Source organism: Gallus gallus, chromosome 1, assembly GCF_016699485.2.
Source record: "Gallus gallus isolate bGalGal1 chromosome 1, bGalGal1.mat.broiler.GRCg7b, whole genome shotgun sequence".
Lineage (NCBI taxonomy): Eukaryota > Metazoa > Chordata > Aves > Galliformes > Phasianidae > Gallus > Gallus gallus.
This window is the reverse complement of record NC_052532.1, coordinates 174,933,983-174,957,144: the sequence shown is the minus strand read 5'-3', so window position 1 is coordinate 174,957,144 and position 23,162 is coordinate 174,933,983. Positions and strand designations below refer to the sequence as shown.

Below are 23,162 nucleotides of genomic sequence, written 5' to 3'. Positions count from 1 at the left end.
CACCAAGCTGTGGGGATGGATCAACACACTCAAGGGACAGGATGCCATCCAGAGAGACCTAGACAGGCTGAGCAGTGGGCCCAGGTGAACCTCATGAGGTTCAACAAAGCCAAGTGCAAGGTCTTGCACCTGGGTTGTGGCAAACCCTGCTATCAGTACAAGCTGCAGGATGGAAAAACAGAGCAAAGCTCTGCCAAAAAGGATCTGGGGGAACTGGTGGATGGGAAGCTGGACATAAGCAGCAATGTTCACTCTCAGCCCAGAAAACCAACCATATCCTGGGCTGCATCCAAAGCAGCATAGTCAGCAGGGTGAGGGACTGCTCCTACCCCTCTGCTCTGGTGAGGCCTCACCTGGAGTACTATATCCAGATGTGGAGTCCTCAGTACAGCAGAGACATGGAGCTGTTGGAGTGCATCCAGGTGAGGGCCACAAAAATGATCCAATGGATGGAACAACTCCCTGTAAGGACGGGCTGAAAGAGCTGGGGCTGTTCAGCCTGGAGGCTGAAGGCTCTGGGGAGACCTGAGAGCAGCCTTTCAGTATATGAAGGGGGGCTGTAAGAAAGAAGGGGACAGATTCTTTAGCAGGGTCTATTGTAATAAGAGAAGGGGGAATGGTTTCAAAACTTAAAGAGGATAGATTTAGGTTAGATACAAGGAAAAATTCTTTTAGAGCGAGGGTACTGAGGCACTAGAACAGGCTGCCCAGAGATGTGGCTGATGCTTCCATCCCTGGAGACTTCCAAGGCCATGCTGGACCAGGCCCTAGACAACCTGATCCAGCTGTGGTGTCCCCATTCATTGCAGGGGAGTTGGATTAGATGATCTTTAAGGGTTCTTTCCAGCTATGACATGTAATTAGACGCAATTAGGCATGCAAGTTGCAATGCATGAGAATGAGAGGGGTGATAAATACACACCAGCAAAAAAGCAGTAACACCTGGTTACAGCTAGAAGTGGGACTATTGATATTTCAGGCACCATGGGGGAAAAAAAGTATTGAAAGTAACAGATTTAGTTTGTTGTTTTCTTTTTTCCTTCTCCCTCATCTCTGTCCCACCTTTAAGCAGCAGAGGAGCCAAGAGAGAGCCAAAAAAAACTCCACAACCAGTTTGGGAATTTATCTATTTATTTGAGAAGGATGGTCTTCAGGCTTAAAATGTTTGGGTTTTAAGGGTGAAGAACCACATGTATTACAGCAACCAGCATAACAAAACTCAACTGTGATGTGACCTTTAAGCACCATCACAAAATAAAACAGATACGCAAGTACTCTGTCCAGCACTTCATAAGGACGGAATGTTTTCAGTTTGATTAACCCCACCTAAAGGAATTCAGATTCATCAGCTGTTTCTAAATACGCATTAACTCTAAGCCTAGTGCTTGATTTTTAAGTTTAAACCTCAGGAAAACCTACAATCCAAAAACGAGGGGACAATTCAAACTCAGGAAAGGTTTTGCTTACAGCCAGATGTGAGCTCACACACAATTAGCCCCAGCAAGTTTACAATAAAACTTTCAAGACCCATGCAATTCTGTGAGAAATTGGGAAGGCATACAGCTGTTGGCAATTCAAGAAAGATGAGATGGGAAAACTATTTTTAATTCCTTGAGAATAAGCTTTCCGGGCATCTGTAAAGCACTTGCTGGAAAGCTGATCCTCTGCTCATGCATAATGTCAGTAGCTGTAACACGACAGCATCTTTACACAGGATGCTTTTTTAAATGACTTGTAGACGGCAAAAAAAAAAAATACTCAAGTTTAAATAAGAAGACCACAAGATAATGGTTGCCAAAATCGACCTAAATTTTAGCATAAGTGTCTAAAAGTACTGCTGGGAAAAGTCTCGAATGGACAAGAAACATCCATCGTACTGCTACCATTTGAACCAAGTTCAGCTGGCAAGATACTCTTCCCAAGAGCCACAAGGGCTTGACTTCTCAATACATTTGACTATTGCATATTTTCAAGAAATCAAAACAGGAGACTCCCAGAGTAACTCCCAAAGTAACTTTGAAAACAGAATGAAAGAATGGGTACTTTTTAAAAGAGTGGTATGTTACATCCAACCCTGTGTGCTAGCACAGGTGTGGTTTGGAGTTGATTTCCCTTTTACCAACACAGAGAAAAGAGAAGCAATAGAAACCAGCATTATCCCTGTTTGCCTTCAGTAAAACACTGCCTTCAGACGCTATTGCTGAGAAGCACTGCTTTCAAACCTCATGAATCACCTTCCTGATACAGTGTCTTGGAATTCTGTCACAAGTCAATCATTTAAACATACAATCACAGCTAAGAGAAAAGAAATTACACCTTAGAAATCGCAGACTTTTGTGCAGAAGAACAGAAAACCAGTACAAAACCTGAATTCAGGGAAAAGAGAGACCCAAATAAAATCTGCTTTTAGGAGAAACATCTGTTAAAAACAAACAAAAAAAAACCCAACAGTTTGAGACTAAAAGCCAACACGTCTTATTTGGTTATGAAATAAATAAATAAAATTCCTGGAGGCATCCAAGGCCAGGCTGGATGTGGCTCTGGGCAGCCTGGTCTGGTGGTTGGCGACCCTGCACATAGCAGGGGGGTTGAAACTACATGAGCATTGTGGTCCTTTTCAACCCAGGCCATTCTATGATTCTATGAAATATTACCTATGTTTTTTTCAATTTATTTCAGAACACTTTGCTTGTCCAAACTTTTTTAAAAAATATTATTATTTTGAACATCATTTAACCAATACAACCCTGAACTTGACACTATTTTTGAAGTCCTCACTGTTATAAACAAGTTAATCAAGATCTTACAAAACCCAACTTTGTTTGGACTGTTGTTTTACTGCCTCATATTGGGTCCAAGTCAATTCCTTACATTGGCATTAAAATATTTGTTCTACATAATGCTGACTTGCACTACGAGTAGCATTACAACCCCACTGTGCACTGTGTTCAGTTTTGGGCCCCTCGCTGCAAGAAAGACATAGAGGCCCTGGAGTGGGTCCAGAGGAGGGCAACAAAGCTGGTGAGGGGTCTGGAGCACAGGCCTTATGAGAAGCAGCAATCCTTCAGAGCTGGGATTGCTCAGTCTGGAGGAGGCTCAGGGGAGACCTTATTGCTCTCTATAACTACCTGAAGGGAGGTTGTAATGAGCTGGGGGTCAGCCTCTTCTCTCATGTGATTAGTGATAGGACTAGAGGGAATGGCTTCAAACTACACCAGGAAAAGTTCACGCTGGACGTTAGGAAATACTACTTCTCTGAAAGGGTGGTCAGGCACTGGAATGGGCTGCCCAGAGAGGTGGTGGAGTCACCGATGTTGGAGGTGTTCAAGGAACATTTAGACATTGCATTCATGGACATAGTTTAGTGAGAACTATTTGTGGCAGGTGGATGGTTGGACTGGATGATCTTGCAGGTCTTTTCCAACCTTGGTGATTCTATGCGTCTATGATGCAAGCACATAACCAAACTGTAGGGGTAGCATCCTATGGACAGCAATCATGACTGGAAAACACCACTCATTTCACAATGTCAAAGCTACACTGCATCAGGGATATACTCCTGAAAGAAATCCAGTTCTGAAAATCCCAAAGCTACTACGTTTTGATCATTGCTCCGTATCATGTTAGAGTCTGAAACCTACAAGCCACAGGACAGGGAGATAAAGTAACTCAAAGAGCACAATTAAAGCTAATAAAATGTGCTTAAGGTGTTCACTTTAAGATGGTTTCTCTCTCCACTACAGTGTAAAGATGCTCCTGTTAAGGATGACAAAGTAAGAGCTGGGATGGGGAAAAACTAATAATAATAATAAAAAAAACACCTTTAACTCTGAGCAGCAAATAGATTTCTCTTCTTTGTCAAGGTTACACACTGTAGTAGGGAAACTATATAGAATTTATTTTCAAAAGGTCAGGGGAAAAAAAAAAAGTCCTAAGAATATCTTACAAGAGGTTTCCACTGCAGAGAAAAGGATTTAAACAGGTCAGCAGGTGACCAGATGAACCCAGCTTTGTGTTTTGGCTACTGACTTCATAACAAAGATCTCCCTTTCTCCAGTTACAATACCAGAATGCCACAGCCAAGGCATGCCACATGTACATAACAACATCAATAATGCTAGCAGCAATGCAAGAATCTAGCTTGTGGACTTGAAGTTAGCCATGAAATGCAAGAAGGTTTACAACCACAGTAATCTTGACTTTTTATACACAACAACTCAAAATTCACTCTCAAAATTGCAATCGGCAGGACTGTAAACTCGTACTGTATGTATATAACAATATTAATCACGTATTCAATCAATCATGTATTCAAGGGAAGAAAGAGGTATACATATAGTAAATTACTGTATCATTCTTACATTCTCAAAAAGGCATCTCGTGTTTAAATTTTAATGTTGCATGGTTCTGGTAGAAGAAGAGAGCAGCACAAACAAGCCCTGAAAAACAAAACCTGTCAAGCAGAAGTTTCCAGTTGGTGTCTCCCACTCCGCATCCATTTTGTCAGGAGCCATCAGCCTTGCAGTGACAATCTGGTCAGAAGCATGCAGCCAATAGGTACGTAACTTGCATGTGAAAACATTTCTAGAAGACACACATGAATGGCACATGTTCTCAGCTCGAGTACAATCTGCTATCCATACACCCAGAATATGATTCCTCCAAAGTTCAGAGTTAATTTCCAGATAATTATTCCATTCATTCTTTTGAAATCACAATGCCTATCAGACCTTAAACAGCACTCCAAACTGTATCTGAAATTTCTAGTCTTCCCACGTTAACTGGAGCCAGTTTAAGAAGGTGACGATGGAAATGAATAAACCCAGAAATAAGCCACATGCTCATTGTACATTGTTAGTTAATTAAAACTAAACCAAATTTAGACAGACTGACACAACGTGGAAACAATATTTGAATAAACAGCAAGTCCAACTAGATCCCAGTCATTACCAGTCCACATCTGGAACGTCCAAACCGATTCCTGGTGGCTCTGGAGTTTGCATCACACAGCAACTATTACTTCAGCGCCGCTTTGTTCAGGCTGAACAAAGTTCTACTGCACTGTGAACTGAAAACCTCCACTTCTTTCCCCTGCCAACACATAAACTCTTCCCCACACACACACGGGAAATCCCCTCGTTATACACAGAAACTCAGCTCTGGATGCTTTCCTCGGCCCATGCTTGCCTTGATTTGACTTGGATGTCTGGGAGGAACAGAAATGAACACGGGGAAATGACTCTGTGGCACTTCACAGCACGTATTAAATACCCGAGATAGAAGTTAATTTATCCAAAATTCAATTCACCAGGGGAACAAAACCAAATGAACAACCACAACAACAGCACAACCACCAAGCACAAACTACAACAGCCCCCAGGAAGAGGGAGGCATTGGCTGGCTTTAAAGCCTCAGCAGCATCGAGCCATGAGTTCCGATGGCTCAGAGAACCAGAATCCACACCGGAGCTTTTTCAAAGTCAGTCCAGACTAACAGGTGGGTAAAAAGTCACCTTAATCCTCCTGAAGCACACACAAACAAGCCAAGAGCTTTTACCAGACGACGTCGGGGAGCATACACGTGAAACAAGAGCTTATGTGTGGTGGAAGCTGAAAACAGAACAGCAGATCCCAGTCACCCTGGGCAAGCAGAAACCTCGGGTACAACGAATGCCAGCTAAAAAACTGCTCGCTGTGCTGAGCACAGAAGGGGACAGCACAGGCAGGCCGAGAGCCCCCCGCGCCCCTGACGGCAGCGCCCTGCGAGGACAGGCGGCCACGGCGTTAACAGACCGTTGCGTGCACAGAGCACAGCGGCAGCTGCTGGTTGAGAACGCAGCCCCAGGTGAGGTGCGGGGAGGCACTACGAGGCACCGCCGCGCCCTCCCGGCACGGCCCGCCGCCTCTCGCCCAAGAAGGGTCAGCGCGGAGCCGAGACCCGGGCACCAAACGCCGTTTCATCCCGACGCTGCTGCCGCAGAACGCTGCCTGAGACGCAGCCCCAACTCCCGCAGACCGAACCCTCTGAAGGCCACCCCGAGAACAGCTCTGCGCTACCCAAGAGAAGAGTGCCGCTGTAAGCACGGCCTAAAATACCGCAGTAGGAGCAAACGCGCCAACCGCGGCACAGCCGAGCGCTGCCCCCGCACACCGCTACCGCCGCCCCGGGCGCCCTTCCAGGCAGCGCTCCCCGAAGCGCCGTGAGGCGGCAGCGCCCTCCCTGCCGGCCCCGCCCACCGCGAGCGGGGAGGAAGGGGAAGAAGGAAAGGGGGGAGGAGAGAATACCTCCGCCGCTCGCCCCGCCGCGGCCGCGCAGCCCTCGCCCGCCCGTTGGCTGCCGGGAGCGGCATGGCGGCCGGAAGCGGCGCGCGTCGCGCTTGGGTGGCAGCGCCGCTGGAGGCGGTCGGTGAGTAGCGGTGTGCGGCGGGGGCTGGGGGGGGTCGCGTGCCGCCTCCGTGCGCCGAACTAGCGGCGAGACGGCGGCCTTGCGCGTTCCTAAATGCCGACTGAGTATTTCATGTCAGTAGCTGCGCGCTCAGGGCGCGCGTTCCTTTGTTTGGGTGACGCTGGCTGACTGCGGGGCTGGGTGGGACGCCTACGCAGCGAGACAGCGGTGCGTGCACGTGTGTCTGTAGGCGCGTGTTTAAGCGCGTCCCCCCCCGCACAGGTTTCCCGCGTTGATGTGATAATTAACGGTATATATTCTTTCTCCTACAGCCCTCCCGTAGCGCGTGGATCGCTCTCGATGCGGACTGACGCCCGGGCGGTCGGGCCAGGCCTCCCCGAGGCGGCCGAGCACCCCCGGGTGCTGAGGAGAGGCCGTGCCCGCACCCAGCCCCGCCCCGAGCTCCCGCCTCGGGCAGCCCCAAACGTCTGTGGCCCCTTAGGCCGTGTTTGCACCTAAATCGCTTCCTTCTTCCCCTGGGAGGGCTGAGTGATGAGTCAGTAACACGCTCGGCCCCTCTTTGCGCCCCGTGAAAGCATTCACTGGGAGAAATGTGGCTGGAGGAGAAACTTCTAGAACAGCGCAGCCATCGCAGTGCAGGCTGATTTGTTTTGTGATGTCGTCAGATGTTTTGTGGGGAGCATATAAACAGGAGGGGGAACGGCTGTTTATGAGGGTGGGTAGTGATAGGACAAGGGGGAATGGTCTTAAACTGAGACAGGGGAGGTTTAGGTTAGATATTAGGATGAAGTTTTTTACCCAGAGGGTGGTGACTCAATGGAACAGGTTGCCCAAGGAGGCTGTGGATGCCCCATCCCTGGAGGCACTCAAGGCCAGGCTGGATGTGGCTCTGGGCAGTCTGGTCTGGTGGTTGGCGACCCTGCACATAGCAGGGGGTGTGAAATCAGAGGACCATTGTGGCCCTTTTCAACCCAGGCCATTCTGATTCTATGATCAGTTCTTATCTTCCTTCAGCCTGCATTAGGCTTTTCTGCAGGAAAGCCATGTCTGTGTCCCCATATGCAGCCTGTGTGACACCAACGTGTCCTGTTGGTGCTGTGCTGACTGCCCTGTGCTTTGTTACAGCTTTTTTCTGACGTTGTGCTGTGAATATAGTTGCCATCTCAGGTAAAGAAAGCCGACCTGTGTAACAGACACGTCTAGCTAACACCACAGGCAATATGCATGACTTTTTTTTCCTTTGGACTTCAGTTTATGTTCCTCCTCTTTCTTCAGTACCTTTTTGATGCAGGAGAGAGGGCGGTGGCTTACAGGAGCTTCATTTTAAGCGTCTCTTTAACCTTTAAGCACTGAAATTTGCTCTGTGATATAATCACTGTTCTGCCACCTGCAGTTTGTAACTGATTTTTGGTTTTGTTGTACTGTTTCCCCAGGTATTGCTCCTACTTTTAAGGTTCCATTTGCTGTAGAAATCCCTGGCCTACCTTTTTTATGTTCTCTTCCTTCTGCCCTGTTACCTCCACAGCTCACCTTGTAGACCAATCTGACACACTAGAATGGCAGGAAAAACTCCTGTGTTGCTGGATTTCCAGCTGCTTTGTGCTCAGTTAGCTCGTGGAAGGCTGGTCAGAGGGTGAGCTGACAGGGAACATGATGGGGGGAACAGCTGAGAAAAGAGAGATATCCCTGTGGACAACACTGAGCCATTAGATCAACTTAGCTGTCCAAGCAGCCATAACATTGCCTGATAACTGCACCACAGCCACGGCGTGGTTTGCATTACATTTCTGAAGTACCAAGGATAAAAGAAGTAGTGTAAAAGTTTTAAAGCAACCCAGTAGGCTTGAAAACACGTTCCTATCTTAACACAGATACTACCCATTGCTACAGTGGGTTGTCTCAGTGCATGATACTGCAGTCTGTAAGTAGCTGTTTTCCATAGCGGCTGCTGATCTGTTGCCCAGCTTTGTACAGCTGTACAAAGGCTGCTGGTAGCTTACTGTAATGTTACAAGTGCTGATGTACAGACAGGCTGCTTGGTACTGGCCTGAACGTCTGGGACCAGCAGGCCAATGTTCTCTCCTCTTTTCTTTTTGCATGTGTCTGAAATAAAAGGTCAGTTAGTTAATTTGTCTTTATTCTATTCATCAGTGCAATCAATGGCATGGGCTCTGGTAACGTAGTACTACTGCTGGGTGATTATACCTGGGGAGGCGTTGTACATCTCAAAGCAGTACCTCTCCTTTAAAAAAGGAGAGCAGAAACAACAGGGAACATAAGGAGAGAATAACTGGGGGGAAAAAGGCATGCATTCTTTTTGAGAGGGATGGCAAAATAAACGGTGGCTTGCAAAGAACAAATATTGTTTATCAAATCAAGGTATGCTTAAGAAGGAATTACCTTTAGGTTAGTGTTGCTCACCTTTTTGAGTGTATGAAGATGATTCGTAGTTACATGGTGAGAAACTGCCTGAAGTTCCAGGCATGTGATCTACGTATTTCATTTAGTCTAGAGACCTGAGACTGCTTCAGGCAAAGCATTTGAATAGAAGTCCTCTGAACAAGTTAGAGATGTTTTCTCATTAGCGATGGTATGGAATGTACAGTTAGCATTTATTTTAGTGTGTTTGACACCAGCACAACTTCATTTGTTGTATAAAGACATCAAATTCCCACCTGGACTAAATATACGGTAATAGAGAATTGAGAGACTGAGACAGTGCTATTGCTGCTGCGTGAGAAAAGAATTGGAGTGCTTGGCTTTCATTTGTAGTCCATTAAACTTGTGTACTTAAAGCCTGATCAGTTAATGTTTGCCTGCAGCGAGCCTAGGACCCTGCTGTTTGTAGGCCTTCTAGCCCTACTTGAAAACTAACCATGATCTCTGAAGGCGCGTGTGGGCTGATGCTTCTGTCCTCACCTTTTACTGTAGCCTCTGATTTTATAAATTATGATATACCATCTCTGCATGCTGCTGAACACATTGCAAGTGTCAGTAGGACACGCCGTCTTCTCATTTTGAGCCCTTCAAGTGGTCATAGGGGATTGATTTGAAATGAGCTGATACATTCTACAGACTGCGCTTTTTTGTTGTTATTAATAGTGTTGACCTGTAGCATCCTGTCCAGTTCTGTAGAGTCTCTCCTTGCCCATTATTAGAGGTGATTTGGAATCAAACTGGTATTTACAGCTATCCAGGACTGTCTTTTTTTCAAAAGGAGCTGTAATCTGAGTTAGTTCTGTAGTGTGAGGCAGAGTTGAAGGGGCATCGTGCTGTCAGAGAGAGTGTTGGTCAGTAGAAATAATGAAGGAGAAATTGTGGCTCAAAGGAAGGTAGTAACCTTGATGACTTTGCTGTTCATCTTATCTCTTCCTCCTGAATCTTAAAGAGAGAAATATTGATTGTCGTTATTCTTCCATTTGAAGTCAGCAGGAACAGCATTGGGTCCCTGTAGTTTTAAACCTGTTTCTTTGGCTGATTCAGGTTGTTAGCATCAGTGCCAGCGAGGGAATGGTCTTAAGCAGGCTTAAGGAGCAGCTTGCTGATGTGTGCTCTGTTTGTACTGAAGTCTTCCTCCACAAATATGTGTGTGTATGATAGGTGAGAAAGGCAGAAATTGGCTCTGAATTCAAGAAATCATACAAAATGGAATACGTGATGTCAGTTGTAAAATATGCAGTAGATTTATGTAGCAGTGATACTGCAGAAGAGCTTGTATTTGCTAGTGAATCTATAACGCTGTTAAAGTAATGGGAGAGGTTTCCCAACAGTGACAGTAACAGCAGGGTGCCCTTTGCAGTTAGAAGCGGTTGCATTTACAAGCTGAGCTTCTTATCATTCATTATGCACCAATTTTACTGCTCTGAAAACTGCTATAGCGGTGTTTGGGCTTTTAATTATTTCTTTTTTCATTAGTATTCCTCCACAGCTTTCTGTAACTGTGCGAGATCTCATTGTAGCCATTTTGTAAGGGAAATTCATTTTGTCTGAGAGTTAGAACATAGTAAGTAGGGATGCTGGGGCAAGGCATCTGTGCCCAGTATAGCACACTTGGCAAATAGGTGAGATCTTGAGCATGCAGAGAGTGGATAAGTTTACAAATTCATGGCCTAAAGCTGTTAAATCTAGTATGTGACTTAATTTAAAGTTTGGAGTTCAGCATATGTGCTAGAAAACATGTATTTTGAATCAAGAAAACACTCTTCTGATGTCCTTACCGCAGTTAGTATGGGCTGCATTATTGTTGGTGTGTTTTTCCCTCCCCCCAAAAATTTAACTGAATTTTTCTTTAATTGTTGTATTCACTTCTTATTTTGCAGGAGTCTTTGAAAAATCCTTAGTGGTCATGACATTGTTACAAGTGAGATAAATTAGCCAGTGGCTCAGAGGGATGGATACCCAGAAGACTACAAATGGTTTGCGAGTGATTGGACAAGGGACTGGTATAGGGAAATCGACACTCCACATGGTGGGGTATTTGGGAAAAGTCAGTTGAAACTTATTTTACATCTGTGCAAAGTTCATATTTTTTCTCTGTTTTGAGAGATTTTTAATTGGTCTTATTTTACAAAAAAAGAAAAAATTAAAAAAAAAACCCTCAATTATTTTCCACGGAAATCTGTAACAATGGCGAAAGATTCTAAATAGATCTGTGTCTGAGCTTTTTACTGGTGCTGTTTTTATGACTGTACGTTTCTATCTATAGCACTCCATATTTCAAATATCTGAGCATGTGTACCTTGGCAATAAGTGTCCTTTGGTTTAGTATAAATAGAATGAAATGTTGCGTAGTGGTATTGTCAAAGATACCATACTAAATATTTGAATGCTTAAAGCAAAAGATAAATTATATGATAATAGTGTAGTTTGCTCTACACTATGACTATATATCTTATTTACAAGGACAAAACCTAGTCTGCTTTACCTTTTAATATAGCATTAGGTGTTACATGCTTAGAAGCTAGTCATTGCTTTTCTAGTTCTGTGCGTATATATGTCTTAACTTGGGACACTATATTAACAAATGTAAGTTTATGCATTTTTTTCTGTTTTTAGAGCCATGCTCCCGTGGAAAAAACTTCACCTGACTATTGTCCAGTCTGCAAAGAGAAGGGCCAGGTTCAAGTTTTACGGACTTACCGCATCAATTTTCAGGAGTCCATTTATCTTTGTGAAAACCCTCAGGTATTACTCTAATTAACAGTTCTGTTTGCTAGTGTAGAGGCCTTTGCCATTAACAGTTAAACATCTTTAAGTTTAAGATTTGATTGGTAGTAAGCAGCCTGTTGAAATAGGGTGCCTTTGATTTTATATTCTGAATGGTCTTTGCTTGTAATATAGACAAAAACATAGCAAACCTCTATATGTGTGGTGATTGGGCACAGCTAGCTATTCTTAAGAGTAAAAAGAGCAGATTAAAGGAATAAGGTAGAGTTTGTTTCACATAACAAGAAGACACAAGTGTTACTAAAGAAATCTTTGTATGAATCAGAATATGAAGCCAAAATTGGCAAATCTAACTGATTTAACTGATTTAACATTTAACTGATAACGCATAAAGCTGCGAGTCTCCAATTTTCCCCTGTTTAAGTAATGCAGATAGGTTTGTGATAGTAATTACGGTATCTTTCATCGCTTTTTCCATTTTCAGTTTCGCTTTAGCTAGATTTCTGGGCTTCTTAATATCTGAGTGGTGGTTTGCTGCCTCTCCCTTCTGCTGTGTGGGGAGGGAGAGTATAGCAAAGTCATATAGAATGGTGCCCTTAAATTAGTAGAATACAAGGGCTAGATGTCTTCAAGCTGTGTCCCCCATCCCTCACCCTGCTTTTAAATAATCACAGTGTTGGTTTGGGAATAGGAAATAGTGTGTTTGACTGTATATTCCCCGTCGCAGAATAGCATATTTGCCTGACTACCAATGCGTGGTCTAATGTATCAGGCTAAGCTGAAAGATGCCCTGCCAGTGTTAATACTAGTAATCTCGCGAGCAAGAGTTAATAATACCAAATCTGTACCCTACTGGGATGGATTTTACAGAATGAGAGAACTCTCCTTAGCAAAATTGAAGTGGTCTTTCTGGGACTGGAAGTCACTACTCATAGATACACTTAACAATTATCTGTAAGACAGTGGTTAGATAAAAATCCTCAATTTCTCTTGCGTACATTGAATCTATGTATTCATTTCAATGAATATCATTTTATGCAAGTCTTACATTCCATTTGAAGATATCATTCGTAGTTATTTTAGCTCTTGATCACCTGAAATTACTGTCTAGATTTCATTGTAACTTTTCTTTTTTCCTGTAGTGTATCTACCCGCTTGGTTACAAACCATTTAACAGCATAATCATTTCTGCTGATTCAGAAAATCTTCAAGTTCCATCTTATGATAAGAAAAGGAAATTGTGTGATATCAGTGACCTTTCTCCCATCGAATCAAACCCAAAACAAGCAAGAACTAATAATGTGGTAAATGTTGAGCAGGCTATTAATACAGACCCTGTTGTCAAAAGCTGTGGTGATAGCTTATGTATCCCTCAGTCAAGGGTATGTGATGTGTTAGAAAATGGCCAACAAAAATCTAATAGTGAGGAATCCATCAATCAGAAGGTGGATTTTGAAACAACCTCTAACACCAATGGCCATCAAGAAAGTCCGCCTAAGAATTTTAGCTCCAGAACACAACTCTTGCCAAACTCTACTCACAGCTCAACAGCATCTGAAGTTTTGCTCAGAGACAACAACTGTTCCACAAATAACACAGAATTATGTCTTCAATGGAGAAACAAGTATAATCTTTGTTGGTTAGATTGTGTTTTGTCTGCACTGGTACACTTAGAAGCATTAAAATTTGCTCTGGTAGAGGAAGATGATGAAAAATGTTTACTCCAGAGGCTCTTGACAAAATACAGTCAAGCAACTGTTCTACTGAATACCTGCAAAAGAGGTAAAGTAAAAGGTGAGTACATTCAGCAACTGTTTTTTCATATTCGGATTGATCTGATGTGGAATTTAGTACAATGGACTTAAATACGTCTCTTTTCTATTTCAAGATCACAAATGAATCAGGTACAACTCAGTACTATGAATTTGCAGGGTTGTGTGCTTTAGCTCGCAGACTCCCAGTAACCACTGCAATTGTTTTCTTGGGATAAATGTGTGCACTTTGAAAGTAGACATCAAATACAAAGGATTTCTTGATTTTTTTTTTAAATTTTTTTTTTCTTTTGGTCATAACCAAAGTAGAAAACTTGTGAATTATGTGATTGAGATGTACTTTGTTTCTCTCTGTTGGTTAACTGTTGCAATATTTTTCTAATCTTAATCTTCAGTATTGTTTTGGATGTAGTTTATGTCATTGCATAATGAACAGTTGCCTTACCACGCCGAAAGTACTCAGGCTGGGAACGTATGTTCTTCTCTGGCTCCAGCTCTGTTCATTGAAGAAATGCTTCCCCTGGGGTCTGCTAGCTGTGCTGTGGATGTAACCTGTTTCAGTCAAAACTAGTCAAAAGGTCTTAACCTGGTTTATACTGTCTGGAAAGACTTAGTAAGTACTCAGATACGCAGCTTAATAGATTTGAGAGTAGTAACCTCCAAGCACAGGGACAGTGGAGAGCAGCTGGGGGCAAACTTTCAGGTAGCACAGTGGGAGTGAGAGGAGGATGTGTCACTGCAGTCTGATAGTTTGGCCTTTGATCACTTTCCATACGGTGGATTCACTTTAAGGCCCTTAAACTAAGATTTATTTTTCCTAGTCCTTTGGAATGGACCCAATGGAGTCATAAGCCTGAACTTCTAAGCCGTCAGAGAATTACTGCAGACCTTTGGCTACCCAGTACTCTTAGTGATTTTCTTTTTCGATAGATCTCCCAGGAAAAGTGTACATTTCAATATGACAGAATATAGTACTAGAACAGCACTACATAACTTCAAGGATATTGTATCTTTACTGGAAAAATAGTGAGTGTATCAAAAAGGGTTTAATCCACCACGTGGCAGAGAAAACAGTACTTTACAGAGGCATGCAAAAAAAATATCCAAAGAAATTCTCCAGTGGTTCATATACTCAATTTGCCAGAAGGTCTGTTTGATTTTGGGGGTTTCAGGTGTTACCTGAAAGCCCTCTACAATCGCAACACCCAAGATGTTGGTTTTCCCTTCTGTTGTGCTACTGCTGTGTTTGCAAAGGAACTCTGGTATGGAAGAACCCTAATGTGGGTGTGCGAGCTTGCTTCCCTTAGAACAGCTGGTGGAATATGGTGATGTTTGAAACAAATGTTTCGTTTCCAGGAACTACTACAAAGGAAGTTGGCTCATTTTGGCAGGAATGGAAAGGAGATCGGTTGAAGAGTATTACCGTGGAGAACAGCTGTAGTATTTTTGTTCTTCCATCTACTTTTTCAGTATTTTTTGCTTATGGCTACGTTTTGAAACAAGCAAAAGCAATTGAGATGCAATAAAATGTTTTTTACCTTTTTATGCACATAATTTTTTTAAAGTAAGAAGTAGTTCCCACAGCTGTTCTAAATCCTTCCTTTAATTGCTGTGAATTATGATCGTGATTGTGTAGTAGCAGTTGTTAATGTATGTGTATAGACATTGTAAGTTGCAAATATATGCTAAGATAAGTATACAATTTTAAAAATACATTTTTAATGTTGAAAAGGCTGACTTAGGAATTTAGTATTGAGCATTTAAGTGTTTTATTGTGAATTATATGATGTCATTACAAACATGTAAGCAAATCTTTGTGCTTTTGGTCTTCATGCCTAGATTTTAAAATCTACTCTTAATCTCTGAATCTCTGTGGTTTGTAATGTTTGACTACATTAATCTTACATGTTATTACTGTCTAGAATAGAATCAGAGAATATCCAAACTTGGAAAGAACCGTAGCTGTGGGTACACATTCTTGGTGAGAATTTAAGTCAGACAAAGTTATTTTGGGTTAGCGTTTAAGTTCTATAAACCAGCCTGTAATTTTCAGATCAATTAATACTGAGCAGTGACTATTTTACTAACAGTTTTAGACAAGTGTAGGTCAGTGTGAAAGATACCTGCACGTAATGAGCTCATGTTAGGGTTACATGTGTGAAAGGGTTGGAGGTGTTGCACATAAATACATGAAAGCGTGTGTATTTTTTTTTTTCTGCAGACATTCTTCCTAAAGCAGAACTGCTTCTCAATGAAATAAGAAACCAAATTTTTATACAACTTCAGCCACAGCTTAAGTGTGAATTAGGTAAGTAATTAGCGCAGCACCTCAGTATTTATTTTCAGGAAACTGTAGATCTAAAGACTTTTAGCATGTCAGTTCATAAAAATACATCTGTATATATGCATGCAAGACACCCTGCAAGCTGTACATTTGTTAGCTTGTGGTATACACACAGTTTACTGTGTGTGATCAGCTGTTTTGTCCCTCACTGTTTTTGAGAGCGTACTCACGTTTTTGTAACTATGCTGCATTCCCGAAACTGTCATTGAGAGCAGTCTACTAACGTGGATCAATCCCTTTGCTGTGAGCTTTAGAGGGATGCCCTGAATTGCAATCGTTGCAGTGAGCTTATCTTAGCGTTTGAAGTGCTGAAATCTGATTTCAAATTCAGTGACTATTTTTTCTGCCCTGTCTTTGAAGGTAAGGAGGAAAGTCCAGTGTTTGCACTCCCTCTGCTCTTAAAACAGGATCAGCATGCTGAGAAACTCTTCTCGCATTCATTTTCATGGAAGTTTGAATGCATGTGCTGTGGCTACAAATACCTGGACCGGTGAGATTTCTTATAAATGTGTCTTCTCTTTAACTGCCCTACTGTAGCTTTGAATCTGCATGTAATAAAAGACCTTTCTTCGCATTTCCAGGTTTTGTATAGTTTAAGTTTCTGAGTGAAGTTTTATGTGGTCTGCTTCTTCAGTTTAGCATTTGCAAATGGTTTACTGCTGTATAGTGTCTTAGGAAACCACATTATCTCTTAACTAAGAAGGAAATAATAGGTAACTGCAAGTGCTTGGCCATGCTCGCTCTGATCTTGTGCTGAGAGTTCTCAGGTCGCTTAGGCTTTTAGAGTCCAGAGAAAGGGACCTCACCTTCATGAGACAGCTCATTTTATTTGAAAAATGCCTGTTTCTCTCCACTGTCTGAAGTTCATACAATAAGCTTCTCCATCCACAGGTGAGATTAGATTAATTATACCTGTTAGCCGGGTGAAATGTGTAGTTCTGGTTAATAAGGTGTGTCCAAGTTGCATACCATGCTTTTTAATAAAAGTTGAAAAATCTAGATTGGAGTGAATATAGAGGAAGTCCTTTCTGTGGCTAAGGGAGAAACTTCATAATTTGATATCCCATACATTGTGTTTGCATGCAATATAACTCCCTTGTAATCTTTGCTCTGAATGTACTGGGTTTTTTGATTGATAGGTTTACTGGGTTTTTTTGGAAAACAAGACGTTGTATAACATGCATTGTGAGATAGTTACCACTTCCTTCTCTCCTTGAGACTTTGTAGTAGCTAGTCAATTATGCAGATCCTTGTGGAAGCTCTACCATTCCTTGAAAAGGAAACAGATAACATGCTAAGGGGGGAGGAGCAAATAATGTTCTACTCAAGGCTGCAGAGCTGCTGAGAGCAAATGGTGGCTGATAATGTTTGGCAGAACTGAATTCAGTGCTGTCTTGGATAGAGTGTAGTCATAGAGGAATACATGCAAATGGCATGAATATGAGTAGAATTTAGCTTTGTCATAACATGCAACCTTTTCCCTTTGTAAACTGCAAATATTTATTGTTTTCTAATCGGCAAATTGTCTTACTCTGTGTATTTGTGTGTCCAGATGTAGGAAAACACTAACAACGTTCACAAATATAATCCCTGATTGGCATCCGCTTAATGCTGTTCATGTTGCTCCGTGCAATAACTGCAGTGATAGATCTCAAAGAAGACAGATGATTTTGGAAAAGTAAGTTTTGACATATGAACTTGAAAATAAAATGGATAAAATTCTGAGATTTCATGTGTTGAACATAGTATCGTTTTCAAAACCAAACTGTTGTCTTGGGTTCACAGATGAAAAGCTTTAAACTCTGATAAGTACTTCTTTAGATATTAGGTAGTTCTTAAAGGCTGAAACTGCAGATAGTTTTTAATAAACATGAAGCATAGAAGGATCAGTTTTTAACACACTGACTAGCATGTACGTTTGAGCTAGGTCATACTTTCTTCTAAGTAGTAAATGTCAACAACTGATAGCCAATCTCAGCATTTCCACAGCTTTTGGTATTGGTGAATAAAACTATTTTCACCTATTTACTTGTTTGCCTTGGGAGCAATGTCTTTTTGTACCATGATTATGATACAGTTGTCTTCTGTCTTTTCTCACGTTTTCCTCACACCCAAAGTCCAGTACATGTTTTTCCTTTTTTTTTTTTTTTTCCCTTCCCTCATTTTTAACAAAATGGAACATCCATTTGGGGGTGTCTTTTCCCTTGGGTACAGTACAATTGTAAGAGTCGCGTGTAGAAACAAAATAGTAAGGGCAGAACTCTTGAAATGCCTTGCACATAGTTTTTCATAAGGAATTTTTGTCACTATTTTGTTGTAATGAACTGTTTCTTTATTGTCTCTTCATTAGAGTACCCTCAATATTAATGTTCCATTTCCAAGAAGGCTTGCCACATAACAAACTGAAGAGTTACTCGTTTCAGCTTGAAGAAGATGTCTACCAAATAACATCTGTTATTCAATATGCAGTGCATAAGAAGCACTTCATAACCTGGTCGTTGAATCCTGATGGTAAGAAACATTAGATCTGTTACAGTACTTTGAGTTCTACATCAAATAGTGTTCCATGGGTTGTTGGATAGTCCATATAGAGTAACAAGGATTTATTTTGCCTGCATCCTAAACTTAGGATTTTGTGAATAATTGTAGGAACTTTGTTATTTAGGGTGAAGGTTTAGTTTTGATTTAACTGACTTTTTCAGCATTGTTCTGCCCTCATGGGCAAAAGTTATTTGGTCAAACCTTTGTAAAAGTTGAAAATGAAATAATAATTAAAAATAAAAAAAAAAAAAGAACAGCTAACAGTCTAAGCATGGCTGTTGGACAAACAGTATTGGTTATTTTGAAGCCAATAGTTTGTCCTTTCTTGACTGGAAACTGGGGGACCCGTGGAACTAACAGCATTAGTGAAGTTTGTATTTGTTTCTGAACTTAACTGCACCTGAAGGGTGGGAGGCACGCATGCATGTTGGAAACATTGCTGGTGGTACGATGGTTGTACCACTGGCATCAGCAGAGCTTCGTCTGAGTGGAACTCTGTAATTACAGATGGTAAAAAGTTGGTATTCTGCTTCTCTAGAGGGAGTGGACTGCAGTCTTATCAAATGTTTTAACAGTATGAAAATTGTATAGGTCATACTACCTGAGTTTAAGAAGAAAAAGAAAGAGGAAGCAGCTGGTAAGGAAGCATCTAGTAAGGAATATCCCGAGCATCATGTATATGTGGTCTATATCTATTTTAAAAAATGTAAAGCTGTAAAATACTTGATGAACAATTTGCAAATTCTTAAAATGAGCAGTTTCTCTTAAACCCCCATGCCTTCCATCTGAGGAATGGAAGGTTCTACTGAGAAACTTAATTTAAGAGGTTGTTCTTTGCTCAGACGTGTGCAGGTATTTCCAGCCAAGATGTCAGCCTTATTAGCTCAGACAAAAAAACTTAGCTTTGTTTGTCAGTAAACCTTCTCTGACCTGTAATAACACTGCTGCAAATTCTGCTTGGGGTGATCTTTTTACAGTGGAAACCTCCCAGTTTTCCTCTGATGTAATAAAGAATGAAGGAAAAGAAAATTTAATTGCTGCTTGTCAGGTTAATAAAAATGCTTGACAGGTGTCAGAGGATAGCGACTTCAATTTTAAAAGCCTCTTAGTCACTGCACTGGTTATTTATTTTTCAGGAACTTGGCTTGAATGTGATGATTTAAAGGGTCCGTATTGCAGGAGACACAAAAGATTTGAAGTTCCTCCGACGGAGATTCATATTGTCATCTGGGAAAAGAAAGCATCACGTTTGCCAGAAGAACAGGATTCACAGTATCAGAGTAAAAATATTGAAGATTCTTCTACTAATAATGTGCAGTTAAAATCCACTGTGTTGCACTGTGGTTTTGATGATGCTGTAGACAATATGCTTGCAGAAGACCACCAAGAAGATACTGTGAGAATCCCAGATAAGAAACAGCAGAGGGTAGCTGAGGGTGAAAGTAGTGCACGTTGTGGCTTAGAAAATCTTGCACGTGATGGTCTTGTAACTCAAATTCTTGAAGAAACTCCACTTGATTCAGAGGGTAAATCAATGCTGAGCAGAAAGATGGTGGAAAATAACCTTGTTGTTGAAACGGGCTCACAGGAAAAGCAAGAATCAGCTTTTTCACCTAACACTCCCTGTACAGGGGAGTTCATTGCAACTGATCTAGCTATGAATGATAAAGACATGCTATCTGAAAATTCCAGCATGTGCTTATCTCTACAGGAGTTGAACCCAGCAAGTATTACCTCTTCTGTACCCAAAAAACATGACCCCAACCCATCTGACTCATCACTTGCTCAAAGCACAGGTGATAGAGCTAACTTAATTAATGGAGAACATGGTTTAAGTTCAGGACAACAAATAAACTGTGAATTGCCACCAGTAGAGAATATTGTACAAAAATCACCTGACCTGACTGGTGCAAGCAAAACTGCAGTTCATTCTCAGGTTGCAAGTTCTTCTGTTGATAATAATTCCTTTCAGCCTTCAGACAAAGACCAAAAAAGAGGATTTGTAGGAAGCTGGGTAAAAAAACTGTTAAGCAAGAATACGTCTTTTCTACCTTCCAGTGCCTCCCTGCCCAAGAATGAGAGAAGTTGCAAAACTCCCTCAGTGCAAAAGTTAAGTGACACATGGTTGCCAGTTAAAGGAGCAAGTAACTTTGGTGGGTTTCAAGGCAGAGGTGAACGCAAATCATCTCAGACCCTAACATCAGTGCTTCCTCGGAGTAATAATGCTCAATGTTTATCAAAGTTCCAAGGATTTTCTCAAGGCACTTGTCTTCCCCGAAGTCATAGTGCTAAGGAAGGCCCAACCTGGAATAAGTCAGGCAATACACAGGGCGGCTCTGGTAAAACAACTCAGGTCCATCCGCCTAGCTGTAATTCTGTGAAGGCAGAAGAGTCAGATAGTGACAAAACAAGAAAGCTTCGCCTGAAACTGTTAAAAAAGCTTAATGCTAAAAAGAAGAAGTTGGCTTCACTGGACAGGCTAGCAGTGGAACAGGCGAAACGTGGAAAACCTGTTGCTAGGGATGTAAGTGCCCCTTCACAGACTGAATCTCATAATGATAGTGAATTACTACAGAGCTTTTTAAGGGAACTGCAGTATCACATTGATGCTGCAGATAATTCATCTGAATTCAGTGTGAACTCAGGATGCACTAGCCATAATAGTAATGATGAAATATTGGCAGAATTACTGTCCCCCGCTTCAACTGTTGCTTCCTCAGAGGTTCCAAAAAGTGAAGATGAATGCATGTATATGGAAATGGTAAACAGCAGCAGTGCTGCACCAGCAGAGCCTGCTGAGAAGACCAGTGTGTCTCATGCAGCAGTGACAAGTGAGGACCGCAGTTACTACGGTCCCGTAAAGGACAGTAATTACGAACGTACAGTGAGCAAATCCAGCGTGAAAAAAACTGGCTTTGAGAGTCCCACGAGGGAAGATATCCTTGAAGACCTGTTCTCCATTTCAGCACCAACCACAATGGCAGGTGACATGGATGTACCTCATTTTGATGAGACGCTGTTCGAAACCTGGTGAATGTTTGGTTTAGTAGGGTTTATTTTTTTCAACATTATGTATATTTTGAAACAAATGATGATTAAATTATATTTTCTAACAAGTTTAATTGCACCCTGGCTGTACTTGAACAGTTTCCACTGCAGTTTTTCTTAAAACTTCATTGTAGCAGACAAAGGCATTTTTCTGAGAAACCATTTTTCGAGGAGATATAATTATGCATTCAAGCATAGCTCCTATGAGTCTTAATTTTTGCTGCTTTTAACATGGAAAATGTACCCGTATTTTATTGAAAAATAACACACTTCGGTATCCTTGATGTTGTAATGGCATGAGAAGTACTTTAGGTAGCACGGATCTGTTTTTCAGGATCACCCAACTGCTGAAGTCTCTTTGTCCAATATTTAGGGAAAAGAATCCACCGTTCTGTAATTATGGATTTTTGTCTCCTTTGCTACAAAGATTGTGTGTGACGCTGAACTCACAGGGTGATACTCAATTCGGAACTGTTGAGATTACTGTTCTGTAAGCCCCCCCTTCCCAGGATCCGAAGAAGGACTGATAGAAAGTACGAGTGCTTCCCTTTGAACTCAGGGCACCTGCTGAGTTGTCATCCAGGGTAACTGAAAATATAATTTGGCTGAGCGTTATTTGGAGCCAGGTAGCCATTTCTTCAAGTAGAATAAATAAGATTTGGGCCAGAGCTTGCAGTGCTAAGAAAGGATACCGAATGTAACATCTACTTACGCATTGCTGTGAATTCACTAATAAAAGAAAGATTTCTGGGAGTCGGACTCTGAATTAGCACTTACTGCTGTTGTCCATAGGGCAGCACACCCCTATCTGTATACAAGTGAATGGCAAGGAATGGCGAGGTCCATAGGAGATAAGTAATGGAGAACGTGGCAAGACAGCACTGAGTAGGAAGAGAGAGGAAAATTGGCACTGGTGTTTCTGGGTCTGCATATGGCTGTCATTTTGCTAGGTGGGAGTCTTTGAAAACCGTGGATACAGAGGTGAGGGTTCTATATGCTGAATTGGATGAACTGTGTGGTTTTTCTAGTACTAATGAGAATTTCATCAGCAAGTCTTTGTCTCAGTCACTTCTAGAGGTACTCTACATTTTTTCCATTCAATCCTGAATTTAAAATAGATGTGTTTTGAACATAATTGTCATTACAAAGCATGGCTACAGGTATAAATGGTCTTTGATAGCTTGAACCAGGTTCAGTAAGTGACTGAGAATCTGTCGGTGGCACTGAATGCACCTTGACAAGTTGTTTGTGTTGTAATTTCATACGTGTTTATTGAACTGGCACTTCAAGCAATTAATGGTTTCGTTCTTGGAGTACTAGTCTTTGTAAAGAAGTGGAGCTCCTCTTTGTTTTAGATATTGTAACTGGTACGTTGCAATAAAAAATCAGTGGGTTCTGAATGTGAAGTACCACTGTTCTGCTGGTGAAATGTTTGTTGGTCTGTTCACTTTGTAAAAAAAATAAAATAATAAATTGTTGACCAAAATTAGAGCTTGACTTAACAGTAAATAATTGACGAGCCTTGAGGGGGTAATAGGATTTTCCTGGGGGAGTGGTCAGGCACTGGAATGGGCTGCCCAGAGAGGGGATGGAGTCACCGACCCTGCAGGTGTTCAAGGAATGTTTAGACGTTGTGTTGAGGGACATGGTTTAGTGAGAACCATTGGTGATGGGTGGATGGTTGGACTGGGTGATCCTATGGGTCTTTTCCAACCTTGGTGATTCTATGATTCTATGAAACCACTGGAGAGCAGTGTCTCTTTACCACTAATTGCTTGTTGCAGGGCTTTCCCTAAGCAGTGGGGAACTGCTTCCAGCATAGAGACCGTCCGCAGTGCAGTGGGCTGCGGCTCCTTGCAGCTGCGATGGGGGAACTCCCTTCCTGC

General features: G+C 41.9%; 2 protein-coding genes across 6 annotated transcripts in view; one reads left to right on the top strand and one right to left on the bottom strand.

Annotated features, from left to right (window-relative positions):
* Window positions 1-6,338, bottom strand: part of HMGB1 (high mobility group box 1) — a 53,356-nt gene extending 47,018 nt beyond the window's left edge. Inside the window, exon 1 of the mRNA XM_040653291.2 lies at window positions 6,285-6,338. The gene's annotated coding sequence lies outside the window, so the exon portion shown is untranslated. The remainder of the gene's footprint in view (window positions 1-6,284) is intronic.
* Window positions 6,332-22,767, top strand: USPL1 (ubiquitin specific peptidase like 1). Of its 5 annotated transcripts, none has more exons than NM_001397882.1 (9): window positions 6,332-6,405; window positions 10,725-10,891; window positions 11,461-11,589; window positions 12,714-13,365; window positions 15,565-15,651; window positions 16,048-16,177; window positions 17,240-17,365; window positions 18,038-18,198; window positions 19,365-22,767. In NM_001397882.1, exons 2-9 carry the CDS (start codon window positions 10,796-10,798, stop codon window positions 21,260-21,262), a joined length of 3,279 nt encoding a protein of 1,092 aa, NP_001384811.1. In that variant the 5' UTR covers window positions 6,332-6,405; window positions 10,725-10,795; the 3' UTR covers window positions 21,263-22,767. The 5 variants fall into 5 exon arrangements, with proteins under 5 accessions (NP_001384811.1, XP_046759641.1, XP_046759664.1 ...); XM_046903685.1 differs by having other exon boundaries at window positions 6,717-10,891; window positions 19,365-22,765; XM_046903708.1 differs by having other exon boundaries at window positions 6,332-6,612; window positions 6,717-10,891; window positions 19,365-22,765.
* Window positions 22,768-23,162: the final 395 nt, after the last annotated feature.